The sequence below is a fragment of the Enhydra lutris genome, unplaced genomic scaffold (assembly GCF_002288905.1).
Source record: "Enhydra lutris kenyoni isolate GAN:26980312 unplaced genomic scaffold, ASM228890v2 scaffoldscaffold14, whole genome shotgun sequence".
NCBI classification, from domain to species: domain Eukaryota; kingdom Metazoa; phylum Chordata; class Mammalia; order Carnivora; family Mustelidae; genus Enhydra; species Enhydra lutris.
In genome coordinates, this window is record NW_019154098.1 from 3,687,128 (window position 1) to 3,702,507 (window position 15,380).

At 56.4% G+C, this 15,380-nt stretch overlaps 1 protein-coding gene across 2 annotated transcripts in view; it reads left to right on the plus strand.

Annotated features, from left to right (window-relative positions):
• LOC111146550 (trafficking protein particle complex 9) overlaps nt 1–15,380 on the plus strand; it is a 636,638-nt gene that overhangs the window by 446,423 nt on the left and 174,835 nt on the right. For both annotated transcript variants that reach the window (XM_022502135.1, XM_022502136.1), the window contains one exon: nt 4,617–4,707. In XM_022502135.1, the coding sequence (XP_022357843.1) occupies nt 4,617–4,707 (91 nt within the window). The remainder of the gene's footprint in view (nt 1–4,616; nt 4,708–15,380) is intronic.

Consider the following 15,380-nt stretch of genomic DNA (forward strand, 5'->3'; position numbering starts at 1 on the left):
CAGAAGCTGTCCCTTGGTGATGCTGGCCTCATCCCATCAGAGGGTCCTACTCTCCTCGCTTTAGCAGCGAGTGTGCTGGGCCACCCGTACCAGTGGAGGTCCGTCTCTGACGAACAGCACCCATTTCCACACGCCCGCCGTCATGCAAATACACACACAGGCTTGCATTCGTGAAGTGATTTCAGCACTCAGCAAGCCGCCCCTGGGTCCCGGGCATCATGCCGGACGCTGGCGCTTGAAAGATGAGGAAAGGTGCTCCGGAGGCAGCCAGGGAGGTGGACATCGAGGCACCGATGGCTGTAATCCTTGGAGCAGAGCCACGAAGAGCCCTCTTGAGATGTTGTGTGTGCATGTGTGTGTGGGGTATTCCATGTAGGGGCATGGGCACGTGGTCCAAAAGCCAGGGTAGGAGTCTGCTGCGCAGAAGGGGAAGGAGGTTCGGGTGCAGTGAGGTGCCTGTCCCTCCTGGGGTGGGTCTCTGCGCACATATGTGTGTGGGACACTGCGCTCCCCTCTCCCTCCAGGAAAGCCGTGCGCTCTTCCCTGAGGAGTTTCTCTTCCTGTCCTGCTCCTCACCTTGAGAAGCCACTTAATATGGAGTGTCGTATGTTAAAATTAGGATATTCAGATCTGTGGGAGGAAAGGAAGAAAAACAATCATTCAGTCATTATCCATGGAAATTAAACACTGTACAGTGTTGTGTTCATAAAAGACAGAGACCTTCCCAGCCAATAAATTCTTAATACGAAGCAATTCCTCTTGAGAAAATTAAATTTCTGGGAACCGAGGGTAGGTTGCCGTTTACTCGGGAGAGTGGCTGTTTGCACAGGTAATGTTACCTGGGTGCTGGGGTTGAGAAAGCCCATTCTCTTCAGCTGCTGTGAACACAGGTGGCCCGGCTGGCGGGCTGAGCCCCTGTTCCTCCCAGGGAGCCAGGTAGCCAATCACAGGTAGCTGCGGGTGTCTCTGAACCCCACTGTGGGCCCTAATGTCCGGTTCTGGGGAGAATCACCTTCTAGGAGCTCAGAGTCGTATCGAAGACAAGATCTCCCCATTGTCTTAAAGTAGAGCCAATAGGCGCAGGCGACTTCGGGCCCCCCCCCCACCCACCCAGGCACCCGGCTCAACCTGTGAGTCCGATGAGGGCCGAGTGGGCAGGAGCAGGCAGGAAGATGTGGGCAGAGACTTGACCAGAATTAGTCTCCGCGTGAGGCCCGGGCCTGCCTTTGCACGCCTCCTCCCTCCCCGTGTCAGCCCGTCACGGGCTGTGTCAGCCCCCGGCTCCCAGCAGTGGGGGCGGGTCCCGAGGCCTGGGTGCCTGCCCGGTCCTGCCCGTGACGTGGGGCGTGCCTGTAGGGGGTGACTGTCCCTGTCCCGACCTGGGTTGGACAGGGCCGTGCAAGTACCCCTGGAGTCCAGCACATCCCGGATGCCGGTTACTACTGTGCAGGTTCCGCATGAGGAACACCAGATTCGGTTTGTCAAGGTGATGGAGCTGAGGGGCGCCGTCTCCCCAAGGGGCCGTGGCTGCCATTGGGAGGACGGAAACTGGCAGGTCCCTCCCCCGCCGGTTACTACGCCCTACCCCCCGTGCCGAGGAGTGGGCACCCCTCACCGAGCTGTGGTGACGCACCCGGGTGATGGGGTGTCTGTGGGGTTGGGCGGGAAAGCTGCCCCGTGACCCCTCTCGGGGGGCAAGGCCAGTGGGGCCTTGGGGTCAGCTGTGGGTGCTGTGGCTCCCTTGCTCTGTGGCCTCAGTTTCCCCAGAGTAGAGGAACAAGCGCCTACGCCGCCTTCATCGTCCTCCTTTCTGTGTCCATGAGCGAGCGGACGGCAATGTCCTCGGAGAAGTGGGAGCCCGCGGCCGCAGTGTCTGGCGAGCGACATCTCAGGGTCATGTCTTCAGGGCTCCTGCACGCTGTGGTGTGGGCTGGCATTTCCTTCCTTTCGATGCTGAGTAAAACTCCATTGTGTGTCCAGATGGCTTGTTGCTTGTCTGTCCCTGCAACCTCGGACACTCAGGTTCCTTCCACTTTTTGGCTCCGGTGACACATGTCGCCACACACACACACGCTGCAAGTATCTGTTTGAGTCCCTGCTGTCACTTGTTTTGGGTGCCCCCCCCCAGGAGGGATTGCCGGAGGCCAGCATTGTCTGTTCGCGGGCCTGTCTTCCCCCAAGCCTGTGAGCTTCTTGAGTCCCGGGTCAGTCCTCGCCGGGATCCCCAGACACGTAGGGCCTTACACTCAGGGTACGCGCCAGCAGCTCCTCGTTGACCCAGTGAATGAAGGAGGTAAACACATGCGTCCTAATGCCCTGGTTGGCCCGGGACCGCACATGATCATTGCAGGGGCCGTGCAGAGTCTCTAGCAATCCTGCTCTCACTCCCGCACCCGCAGACTGCGTAGCGGGATGGCGAAGATTGCATTTGGGAATTTTCCTCAGGGAGCGAATTACCCCGGAAGCCCTTTGGTAAGTTGCTTGTGGTGGGGTAGGATCCCCGAAGGAGCCCGAGGTGCCAGCAGGGGCGGCTGAGTCCCTGAGACGAGGGGAATGAGAGTAGGAGAGTGGGGCAAGCACTCACAATAGGGGCCCTTTGCGCTGTGCTTCCGGTGGCCAGGACTGCTGGTCTGTTTATTCTCGGGACAGTCCTGTGACGTTCGTGTGAAGTTCGTGTTGCTCTGGAGCTTGTGGACATTAACAGATGGTGGACCAGGCCCAGAGAATGTAGGCAGACTGCCCGGCGCTCCTCAGCGGCCGTGCCTGGACCCAGAGCTCCGCAGAGAGCATCTGGACCCCGCTGTTCTAGCGACAGGGGCAGCCGCCCTTAGCTCGGGGCTGCAGGCCTGCCGCGTGGTCCCCGGTCCATCGGAGAGCTCAGTGTGGCCAGAATGAGCCTGCTCCCCCTTCTGCCTCACTGCCGTCAGGTTGGTGTGGACTAGAGCAAGCAGCGCGGGTGCCCGGGAGCTTGGGGCAGAGGAAGCCCCAGCATCTGCAGGGCCACCAGCAAGAAGCAGGCCCTGGGCTCAGGGGAGAGAAGATTCCGGGTCCCAGCATCTGAGCTGCGTGTTGAGGGCCATGGGCTCCAGAGGGGATGGAAGGAGGACTCCTCTACCGCTTGTCCAGGATGTTTATCCCTCCTGAGTCTGTTTATTCATCACACAGAGTGCACCGAGCAGCTCTGTGAAGCAGGCGCTGGTGCGGGCCCTAGGCCAGGGCTGGGCCCTTGTGCAGACGTCAGGCTGGCGGCCAGGCTGAGCACTGCAGGAGGGGGACACCTGGGGGCCTTCGGGGCAGGGACGGGGCTCAGGGAAGGCTGGACAGCCAAAGGATGAACAGAGATGGGAGGGAACAGGGCAGGGAAAAGCATTCTGAGGCAGAGAGCGCAGATGTGGGCAGTTCAGAGTCCAGAGAGAGCACACGGCGTTTGGGAGGATTGAGAGAATCCAAAAGAGCCAAGAAGGACTTTGGGGTGCAGAGCAGGGCAGGGATTCTAGCAGGTCACTGTGCTCTGAGGCTGGCCCTGCCCTCGCTAGCTTGCCTGGATGTTTGGGGGCCATGTCCACACTCCACAGAGCCCCCCGTGATCCTGTACCGCCACCCCCCGTGCTGGAGAGACTAGGCTCTCGTCCCCCTTCCCCTGGGGCCCTGTGCCCCCAGCCTTAGCCCTGAGCTACTCTGCCCGCACAGCTTCCTCCCCACATAGCTGTCCTCGGGCTTGGTGAGTGCGGGCCCCCATTCCCGGCTGTCATCCTCACCAGGAGGAGGCCCCTCGGGTTCACGTTTGTGTGTGAGCCGTTCAGCGTCCTTCTCGCGTCTCCATCCCTGTCTGGTTCAGACACGCCGTGCGCTCGTTGAATGCAGTTAACTTGCTAAAGGCAGAAACAAGGTTTCCTCCTCACTTCCCTAATCAGGGAAGAATGTCAGGGACTAAATTCTTCCCTTTTGATGACAACTTAAATTCTGCGGCTTTAATTTATGTAGGGAAAGGGAAAGAGGCTTGCAGATCTGTTTCTGAGAGCCACATTGACTGTTTAATATTAGTGCCCAGGAGACATCTGTTTTCTGCATTTCTAAACCCAGTTTCTTCATCCGCTGATACTTGCTAAGAGACTGTGACTTCCTCCATTATGAACCCGCCTAAGTGAGCCCATTCGTAATAATATGTGTAATCACATCCAGATGTGTAACACGACAGACGTGAAGCCAGCACGGAGCCAACACACGTCCAGGAATGTATTTGGTTACATGGAACAATGAGCCGTATTTTATTAAGGAAAAGCCAACTTCCATTTCCTATGTTTCCCCCTGCCTCCCCCCGCCCAAGAATTCCTGTTGGATTAAAATTATCCCGACGGCTTCCCTTTCTTTATGCGGCAGTGACAGTAGCTGGGTTTACCTGATTGGGGTTGAGGGAGGGGGGCGCCGGGCATGTTCACGTGCCTGTTTCCCATGCCCAGCTCAGGTCTCAGTGGTGGGTTAGACTTCATTTGAGGGGAGGGGTCATAGACCTGCTGTGGGAGGTTTGCTGTCCGGGCATCTGTAGAAGCTTCCAGAAGACCTCCCCCTGCCCCCGGGACTCAGCAGGAGCCGAGTTTTCCTTGACCAGCCCTCACCCCTCTCTCAAGCGCACAGGGGAGGCGAGCGTGGAAGGCCTCCTGAACCAGCTGGTCCTGGAGCACCTGCAGCTGGCCCCGTTGCAGTGGGGTAAGTACGTGCCCGTCGCCTCGGGCCCAGCACGCGCCTTCTCCGGCGGGTGGCTGGGGCGGCGGGGGCGGTGGGGGTGGCCGGGATGGCTGGAGTGGCCAGGGCGGCTGGCTGGCCGTGGCAGGTCCACGTCTGCCCTGAGCACGGCCCTTCAGGCGCACCCCATCAGCAGCCTCAGATGCACACGTGGTGATGGGCGCCGAGACGCCCTCACCTTCCAGCCGCTGCAGAGTCTGACATGGCCCGTGGCGGCCCGTGCCCTGGTCCCCGTGGTGTGCCTTCTGCCTGTGTGTCTGGACCTGGAGTGGGTGGCGGGGCGGAAGCCCAGGGGGCGGCCTCCTCGCTGGAGGAGCTCCGACAGCCTCTCACGGGGTTGGCACGGAGGAGCACGTGCTTGGTAAGCGCCTGACCTCGGTCCTCAGCCAGGAGCGCTCCCTGCGGCGAGCGGCCAGACCAGTGTAGCCCAGTGTCTGCTGCCCGTCGCACGGCAGCATGGGCCCTGCTCTGCGCCTTCCTGAGAGCCGCGGAAGTATCTCGTTGAGCAGCAAAGCAAGCCTGCGGTCGTTGAAGGGAGAGGCTGTGTTACTTTCTGGAAGTCATTTCAGTATCTCCTCTGCTTTGGGTCCGATGCCGGCAGTCAGCTGTGTTTTACCCCAGGTGTCACTAAATCAGTGTCAAGTCTTTCCTCTGGTTACTTAGTGTAACCTCTCCCTTCTGTGTGTGACAAACACGGGGGAATCGTCCCGGGGCCATGGGCCCTTCTGCAGGCCTTCCCCTGCTTTCCGTCAGTTTGTGGGACCCCCTTGCCGCACGGGAGACCCCACTCCCCGCCGGTCTCCCTGCTCCTTCGCATGAAGGCCGGCAGGAGTCCCGTGAGCGGCCAACGCGGCAGCACTGAGGAGACCACGCTTGGGCTGGAAGGAAGGGGGGCCGTCTCTGTGGTCAGTGTTTGCGCCTCTGGGGGCTTCTCTGGGCCCCCAGACACTTGCCTGGGTTGGAATGTCCTAGCTCTGGGTTACAGCCAGCTAGGTCCCCCAGATGTGGGCAGCCGAGCAGGGTCAGACGCCCAGATCCTCCCGCCTCCATGGCTGGCACAGGCCCAAGTCCTGTGCAACAAAATGAAATAAACAGTGTGTTCCCGCATTCTGTCGCTCAGAAGAACTTCCCTGAGGCCCAGACAGTCAGGCGGCAGCCACCCTCTGGGGTGGGCCCAGGAGGGTCCAGACTCCCTGCAGAGCCCAGCGGGAGGCCCTGCATTTGCACTGGAGTCTTTATGGGCGTTTAGCCCTTCTGTTTGTTAACAGCGTTTGGGTCTGCTGTCCTACATGCGTCGTGGGCACGTTGGTATATTGGTTGATGACACAGGGATTAGTAACATTTTCCTGGACGGGGTGTGTGGCTTTAAAAAAAATAATCCTAGGATCCGCAAGGCATTTGTGCCCAGAGGCCTTACTGGGAGGACGTGAGCTGCCTCGTGTCGTCACTTCTAATGCCCCTGCACGCTGTGCCTGTCCTTCTCCAGAGGAGGACGCCACGGCCCAGCTGGGTCTGGGGTTCTGTCCAGCACCTGCCCCACCGGGAGGTGACCCGTCCAGGTTCAACGGCAGATGCCCTCACACTGGAATCTTGACCTTTCGACCAGGTCACTTGATCAAAGTAATATATTCTCGCTGTGGAAAATCAGAAAAGGTGGAGAGAGAAGAATCACCCTTTTCCCACCCCCCAAGAGAACCTCTATTTCACTGAATTTTTGTGTATTTCTAAGCCTTTTGGCCGCCCTCCAAATTTAAATTTTGTTCATAGAGATGTTCCTGCCAGGCTCATATTTGGTGCCTTTTCTCCCCCCTTACCTGACAAAACACAAGGATTCCTCATGTTGCGGGCATGTCTTGTGCGTGCTGTTAGAGGCTGTGCAATAATTTCATCTGGTGGGTGCAAGGTAGCTTAGCCCTTGTGCTGCTCTTGGAGGTCTTGGTTGTTCTGAGATGTTCATTGTTGCGTAAATCACACGCACTGGCTTGCACAGAGAGCTTTTGTGCGTTTTGGGGTCATTCTCTCTACAAGGACTCTCTGAAGTTGTTCCCATTTTCTGGGGTGTTGGTAGAGCGCAGACATATCCGTGTTGGCTGTGTGATGGCGATGGCGTCACCCGCTGGACGGCCACGCCACTGGCACCAAGCTTCCGTGGGTCTCGGTCCTGGCTCTGCTGCTTCCTCATGCTGGGGTGTCCTTGGGCAAGTGGACGAGCTCTCTGAACCTCAGGCTCTCACTTGTGAACCGGGGATGCTGGGGTCATCAGTGAAGGTGTGAAGAGATGCGTGGGCCTGGCGAGAGCGAGTTCCTCCGTCCATCCTAGTGGCCCGGGGGACTGCGAGGGTCACTGTGTGCCAGTCGGTGTGGAGAGGAGAAATGGAGATTCTGGGGGCATCCAAGGGCATGAGGGGACAGGGGCAGGGCTGGGGCAAGGCCTGAAGGCCTGGGATGGGACCCCAGGTCAGCGTGGTCAGGGCTGTGGCTTCCCATGTGCCTCTTGTCTCCAGCTGGGAACTGTCCTGTGAACTGGTGGGGTGCGGGCTGCCCCTCTGGTCAGGGGGACAGGGCAGGTTGCGGAGCCCAGCATGCTCCTCGACCATCTGCCTAGGGGCTGTTTCCAGTCCTTTCCATCGGTACCGGTCGTGATGACTAATGAGGCTGAACTGATTCCAGCATCCCCTTACCGTACGTCCTTCTACCACTGTTGGGTGGCGACGCTTTCGTGGCTTCCTAGGTACATCAGTGATGGGCTGTGCTTTCCTGGACTGCCGGCAAAGGCAGATTAAGTGTTGGCTACGTTACGTGGGGGCATTTTTCCGTGCACACCCGCCAATCAGCATCCCGCGAGCCCTGCTGTAAGCTCTGGCCCTGAGCTGTGGTGAGCAGGCCACGCGCGCACGTGAGGGTGGTAGGTTGAGGAAGAAGCAGACACATGAGATGGCTGTGGGGGCACCCGCTGCCCTCCCTCGGGAGCAGCACGCCCTCACATGTGGGGAGCAGGACACAGTGCCCAGCCCATGCAAGTCTGAGAGGTCGTCGCCGCTATTCCCTGTTTATAAAGTAGGAAATATTCAGGAGTTTCTGTTCCCTAAGGTTACATGGAAAGTGTGCATTTTTGGACTGAGGGTTTTGTCCATTCATTCAGTAGATACGTGTCTCCTGACTCTGCTCCGTGGCGAACATTGTCCCAGGTGCTGGGGACCCACATGTGAGTTAAACTCCAGCCCTGCCTTCCAGACACGCCTGGTCTGATGCAGTGGTGGACTCGGGTCCCTTAGACTGCGAGCACACAGCCTTGTGTGTGCCAGGTGGGAGCTCGTGCGGGTGACCCAGAAGCAGAGGCAAGAGGCAGCCCCGGAACCTGACTCGTGCAGCCGGCTGGTTACAAAGGAGCAGGCTGTGCCCTTAGGGACAAGGCACAGAACCACTTGCGGGCCCGTCCCACCTGACGTGGCCCCTTCTGTCTTATGGCGCCTGTGGCGTTCAGAGGCTCCATTCTGGAGTCTGGATCTGGGCCGGGCGGCCGCCGGGAAACCAGGCTGTCTTCGCCGTGACGGTGGGCTGCGTTCCGGGGACCGCCGTGCAAGGTGTCCTTCTGTCAGATTGTGTCACGTGCAGGCCTTGTGGGGTTCTGTTTCTGACCTGAGATTCGGGCGGGACGGCTGCAGTGAGTCACCAAGTGCAGTCGTGTCTCCGACGCCTTGGGAGAGAAAGTGGAGAGCCAGGCTCCGGCCAGCCGTCCAGCAGGACAGTCCGGCAGGCCTCCCTGGGGGCTGAGCCTGCCCCTGACCCCTGCCTCTTCCCCAGGTAACTTAGCAACGGCACAGGGCTGTGGGTTTCTCCAGACCTCTGTTCCTGGGGGAGGGGACTGGCCTGTGGGCCCACTGCCAAGGCCGGCTTTGCTGAGCTGGGCTGATCAGGTGGGCTTGGTAAGCCAGAGGGGCTGGTCAGCCTGGGCCGAATGCCCCTGCCCCTGTGTCCAGTGCTGGCCGCTGGCCGTGCTGAGATCCGGCTGGCCAGGCCGTGGGTGCAGGCGACCCAAGGAGCTACCTCACCGTCCCCTTGGCACCTTTGCCAAAACAAGTATGTAAATTGATAACAGAAAAATAGAAAAAATAATTGTAAAGGATATAAAAGTAGTTATATTCTTTTTGAAGAAAAAAGTGATTAAAAAAAATCCCATATATGAAGAAAAAGCCCCAGGCCACTCTTGGTCCCCTCCTTGGGTATGACGCAGTGGGCTTCATGGGTCCCCTCCTGTCCTTTCACCGCCCCCGGCAGCGGGGGCCGGCTGTGTGCCCCGCATGTCCCACGCGCTCTGTGCTCCTAGCCAGCAGAGGAGGCACAGCGTGTGCATCCGTGCAGGGACCTAAACCCAGAGAGCCTTTGCTCCACGCAGCGTGCAGGGCTGTCCCGTGTCTGGCTCCGGAGCCATTCCCATGCTTCTGTGAGACCCCGTCTCCCCCTCCCCACCTCACCCCCTCCACCCTAACCTTCTCGTTGGTCCCAAGCATCCTAGTTCTTAAAGAATGTTTGGGAGTGCTGAATTGCGGTAATTTTCCCCAAAAGAAAAACTGTATTTGTGGGGTGCTCCCTGCAGTGTGTCAGGAGCTGTTGGGTCCCTTTCCGTGTCACTTCTTTCTCCTCCTTCATCGCTCCCTGAAGTCAGCATTATTATGTATCTTATGGAAGAAACCGGCGAGTGAAAAGATGATACAATTTGTCCCTGAAATTGCTATTTCCATGTCTGATCTGCTCCTGAGAAGAAGGGTCCTCATGCTGGCCGACCCCCGGTTCTTCCGTGTGACCCTGTGCTGCTCCCCCCGTCCCCCCGCTCGGTAGATGACTACTGAGCGCCTTCCAGGTGCCTGTCTGGGCTGTGCTCGGGGGCACTGCCCCTGCGTGCCCGGCTCTCGGTCCTCCTCACCTTCAACTGCCTGCCGCCTTCTTTGAGAGACACCTTCTTTTAGGAAGGGGATTTCTGCAGTAGGGTTTGCCTGTGGGAGGAGAGAATGGGACACGGGGCCACGCCTTGCATCTCTTAACTCTGAGTCTGGGACGAAGTTCATGTCTCTGCAGCGTGGTGTGTCATGAGCTGGTATCCCCTGGTGCCTTCTGGCTCCTTCGGCTGGGACGGACCATCTAGCAGGAGACGAGAGATGCAGCGTCCACCCTTGAACAACACCCCCCCACCGGTGCTAAGAGAGTGGGTGTGGGTACAGAAGACACGAAGGAAAGAGTCTGAGATTTACAGGGTGGTGGGGCCAGGTTTCCAGTCCCAGGTGGGCAAAGGGTTCTTGAGAGGCCCCTGCCCACTAGATGTGGGCCAGGGACCCTTTTTATGACAGACCCCAGCCACTGAGCTAGGAAATGTCCTGGCTCTCGGACTCCTACCCACGATCAACCTAACTCCCTTTGTGGCAAACCCCGGGATGGGTCTTGGCTGGTGTTGACGTGTCTCGTGTCGCAGTCCCCACGACAACCCCAAAGGCTGGAAAAACCTCCCTTCTTTTATGGAGCTTGAAAATCAGAGAGATCGTGTCCCCGTCACCGGGGTGTGGGTGACAGAGTGAGGAGGGATTCCAGGCCTCACCCAGCAAGACTCCCTCTGTCTGCACCCCTGCCTCAAAGGGCAAGACCCCGATCAGAAGTAGGCGGCCCACCCCAACCCCCAAATGTAACCTCAGCGAGGCCGTACACTGAGCGTGTGGTCTGTTTCCTTTGCAAAGATAAAATCGTGCACAAGTGAGCTTTGGAGTTCAGGAGGTGAAGAGAGCTGTGTGTGAAGTCTCTTCCTCCCGCCGTCCTCCCCCAGAGCACCCCATCCCACCGCCCACACTCCGCAGGCGCCCGCTACGGTTTTGTCCTCAGTGGAAGCATGTGGGAGCTTCCTGCCGCTCCTCTCTCCAGCTTAGGGATGGGTGTCGGGGTCACTCCCTCGCAGCACGCGGAGCCCCCACCTTGCCTCCAACCACTGCGTAAGCTGCCTTGTCCCTCTCTGACTCCGTCTCCTCACCGACCGTCGGGCGGCTTCCGACTGCTGGCTGTGGTGAGCACTGTTGGAACCAGGAAGCCTGGAAGATACTGACTTTAAATTCAGCGATCTCTCCACAAATACCTTTGTTTCTGTGTCACGCCTAGAATGACTTCTCTCTTCTAGATTATACTGATATATTAAATTCTCATACTTCCAGGGGCTCCTCCATTTTAACATTTAGGATCTTTATTTATCTGGAGTTTATTAAGGTGTGAGGAAACAGGCGTGAATCCACCCTTTTTCCAGAAAACTATTTAATTGTCTCTAAGTCACTTAATAATCATCTTTCTCCATGAACAAGCAAAGTCATTTTTCCCTCTGTTCAGGAAGATTTCTGAGTTCCCTTCTGTCCGACTGTTGTGTCCACCCATGAGCCAGTACTGCCCTCATCACCGTTGCGGGCTGATAGTGTATTTTAATATTTGCTTGGATATTTGCTTCAGTGTCATTTTCTTCCCTGTCTTTCTCTCTTGTTTCTTTATTTAAAATTGTGGTAAAAACACATAAATGAGCCATCCTGACCATACAGCCCAGCCATGCTAACTGTATTCATTTTGTTGCACAGCTGATCTCTACCTTTTCTGTCTTGCAAAATCAGAACTCTGTGCCTGTGGAATAGCTTTCCGATTTTTATTTATTTTTAAATTAATTTATTTTAAAAAATTTTTGCTTATTTATTTGTTAGAGAAGTCTAAGAGAGAGAGAGCACAAGGGGAAGTGGAAGCTGGAGGGAGAAGCAGGCTCACCGCTGAGGAGGGAGCCTGATGTAGGGCTTGATCCCAGGACCCTGGGACCATGACCTGACCTGATCATGGGCTGAGCCACCCAGGCATCCCAGCTTTCATATTTTTATAGAACTTCAGAAAGAGTAAATTTTCTAAAAATTAAATTTCCAATGATATCTAATTGCCTCTTCTCCTGGGGTCATTTCCCCACTTCTGTTTCTTTTATATAATTTTGCTTCCTCTTCTTTTTCTTGATTTAGCTGGCTAGTATATGGTTGACTCCTTTGGTCAGTTCTCATCTCATCTCTTTTTCTTCTCTCTAATTCTGTCCCCATCTTCTTTCTGCTTTATGGGGGCTCGCCTTGTTAGTTTGTCCTCACTGAATGAGCTGGATATTTAATCTATTTACTTAAAATTTCCTACTATTTCTATAATTATTTAAGACTATGAATTTTCCTGCAATTACTGCATTACCTGTGTTCCTGTGTTCTGATATTTAACACTTTCATGGATGATTTTTTAAGGAATTTTGCAATTTTAGTTAGTTTCATTTTTGTCCCAAGAGTTGTTTAAAATCTACATGTTTTGTTTTGTTTCCTGAAAATATCAGTTTATTGTTTATTGTTTATTATTCTTGAAAATATCAGTTTAGTGATATTTTCACCTCTGAGAGTTTACCGAGGTTTCTTTGTCATTTTTTGTGACCACTTCACAGACATTTAAAAGGATGGCATATGCCTTGTTCTAAATATATTGAGTTACAAAATGTATCTGTTAACCTCCCCTCATTGATTACATTGCTGAGGTCTTTAGGACCCTCACTTATTTGACCCGCCATGGACTTTGAGAGGTGAATTACCCCCGCTGGTCTGCAGGTCCTCTTCAGCCTGAGGGGACTACTGTACATTTACTTGGTGGCCCTGTGTCCTGTAGTTCGTGCAGCATGAGTATGGGTCATCCTTGGTGCGTAGATGTCCCCCTTGCTCTCCTTCTGAAGTACCCTTCTCTGTCTTCTTCTGTGTTTGCTGCCTTGTCTGATACGGCAACTCTCGACCCTGCTTGTGTCTTGTTTGACTGGTGTGCCTCTGCCTATCATTTTATCTCAGACATTTCGTATTTCCTTATTTCCCCATGTGGTTCTCTTAGATGAAGCCTGGCGTTGAATTTGGGTTGTGATCCAACTGTCAAGTGTTTTTCATTAGTAGGTGAGTGCAGGCCATTTGCCTTCCTTGACATGGCACGTGTGTTGGTCTTTTCTCCGCTTTACATTCTGTTATGCATTTTGTCTTTACAGCCTTTTATCTTGACTTTTGTGGTCTGTGTTTTCTTGTTTTGTTTTCTGTGATGATTTTATTCTTCTGCCACTTTCTTCCTAAAATCTCCTACTTCTCTTGTCTGACCACCCCCCACCACCACCACCTTCTAAGGCCTTACTTGCTGTATTCTTGCTCGCGGTCCTTACCATTCTCTGAGAGTTCATTATATACGCAGCTTTTTGTCCTTGTGCATCTCTCCATCCCTACCGGGCTATCAGCCCCATGGAGGAAGGATCTGTTCTTCACTGTATTTCCAGATCGGTCACCGGAACATTTAGTGCCTCCTGAATAAACATCGCCAAAGGCACAGATGAGGTCGTCCTCATGGTGTCTCTGAAGTGGGTAGTGTTATTCCTGTGTTTCAGGTCAGAGGAAATGGAAAGCATGTGCAAACCATTCAGCCTGTGAGTGGCAAAGCGAAGACTGGGACGCAGTCCCATCTCTCCCATCACATCACACTTCCCAGGATCCCACAACGAGCTAGTGGCCCACAGCTGGATTTCAGGCCTGGCTGTGATGACTTCTAACCAGACATTCCACAGCACCACACCCCTGTTGAAAGAAAAAGAAAGAGGTAATTTTGTAATTGTGCCCAGACTTGCAGAACAGTTGCAAAGACGGTAGTGAGAGTCTTTTTCCTGCACCATTTTAGAGTAAGTGGCCCAATGCGTCGTCATCCCCAGATTCACTGATGTGCATTTCCTACAGACAAGGGTTCTGTGGTGTGACCATGTCTTGGACCTGTTGATACTGTTTTCAGCATCCCACACTGCTGGTGTCTGCCACTCCCCCTGGCTCGTGGACACCAAGAGTGCTTCACTGAGGGGAACAACTACCGTCACCCTTGTCACCAGTACATGGGGCAGGCCCCTGGGGGACGGGGTAGATGACCCGCCCCCACCCAGGTTGGAAGCCACGAGTGTTAGTTACACTGGACTTGGCATCCAAAGCTCTTGCCATCCGCCTAGAATTTTTCCTCCAGTACCAGAACCCTGGCAGCGGGGATCTTTCCAGTGCTGTGGTGAGAAAGCTCCTGGTGGGTGGGGGCTGGGGAGATGGTGCTGGTGCTCAGCCCCCCAGGGCTCACTGGGTCGCCCTCTGCCTCCCGCCCTGCCCACACCTGCTGGGCCTGTGGACAGAGTGCCCCCCCCAACAGAGGTGGGGCCAGGGGCTGTGCAGTCACTGGCCGAGGAGTCACAGAGCTGGCATTTGGCTCACTGTGTAGGGCCAGCCACGGGGCGTGGACTCTACCGCATTGCCCTAGGTGTCTGCTGCACCTTAAATAAGATGGTGAATTTCAGGATCCGGGACGTGCTAAAGCCAGGAGGGGGCGTTTCGGTCTGCCTCTCTAGCTTCCCGCTTTATGGGAGCACGTGCCCAACACCAGCACCCACGTCCTCAGTCCCTGGGGGTGAGGGCCCGTGCACCCCTGTGTGCAGCTGGTGAAGGCCTTCCGTGTCCGCGTTGCATCAGAGCCTTGCAAGGCACTGCTGGGGGACATCAGTCCCTGTTTTACAAATGACAACCCTGGGGCGGCCAGCCAGGTGAGGTGACTCGCCCAAGGTCTCCCGGCCAGGAGATCTGCTCCAGGCCTCCAAGGCCCTTTCGCGAAGCCGGGCTCCTGCGGCTACTCCCTGAGACCTCACGCCCGGGCCTTGGGCCTGCTGAGCTCGGGTGAGCACAGCGTGGCGTCCACGGGGAAGGGAGCAAGGACACCTGCCGAGATCTGACTCGAGGTGGTGCCCAGTCGCCTGGAGAAGCGTAGGGGATGGCAGGACGCCGGGGCCATCCCCGTGCTCAGCCTCGGGGCGGGAGACCAGCAGTGCCAGCTCCTCCCAGACTGTGGCCCCAGCTCCCCCACCTCCACCTCCCCGTGGACTCTGCGGCCTTAGGAGCTATCTTGGTGTAAGCCCCGGAGGCGGCTGTGAGGATAGCAGCCAGCCGGGGAGAAGTGTGTGTATGCACGACCTGCTTTTCTCCGGGGGCCCTGCAAGGCGTTTTTAGGGGAAGAAGACCTGTCCTTCAGTAGCTCAAATGCAGGCCCCATGTGCCCTGTGCAGAGGGGCTGAGCCTGGACTGATGGCCGCTCAGGGTAGGCACGGCATGTAGGGTCCCACTGGCAGGTGACACTGTCCCCGGGCCTCTGATGATTGAGTCCCTGCTGGGAAGCACAGGGCTTTCTGGCAATCCTGGGCAAAGCAAGGTGGCTGTGGCCTCTCGTCTGGATCTGTGGGAGCACCCGGCCTGTGGCCGAGCTCCGACAGGCCCCTCGCCAGGCTCCTTGGTCGTGTGCATATTTTTAGCGGCAGCTTTCAAACCAAGGCTGCCGAGGTGACGGGGAGCCCGGGGTATGTGCAGTGGTGGTTGGGGTGGCCCTCCCTCCCCTGCATTGACAAGTTTGCCCCCTCAGCCTTTTGCAAAGGTGGAAGCATCTTCTGCAGGCGTGGAAGTCGCGGGCGCGTTCAGAACAGGCCTGACCGGGATGCCGGAATGGGGAGCAGGTGCCGTGCCTGCCCTGCTCTCCGGCTCCTGTCGTTGGCTCCACCCCACACGGAGGCAGAG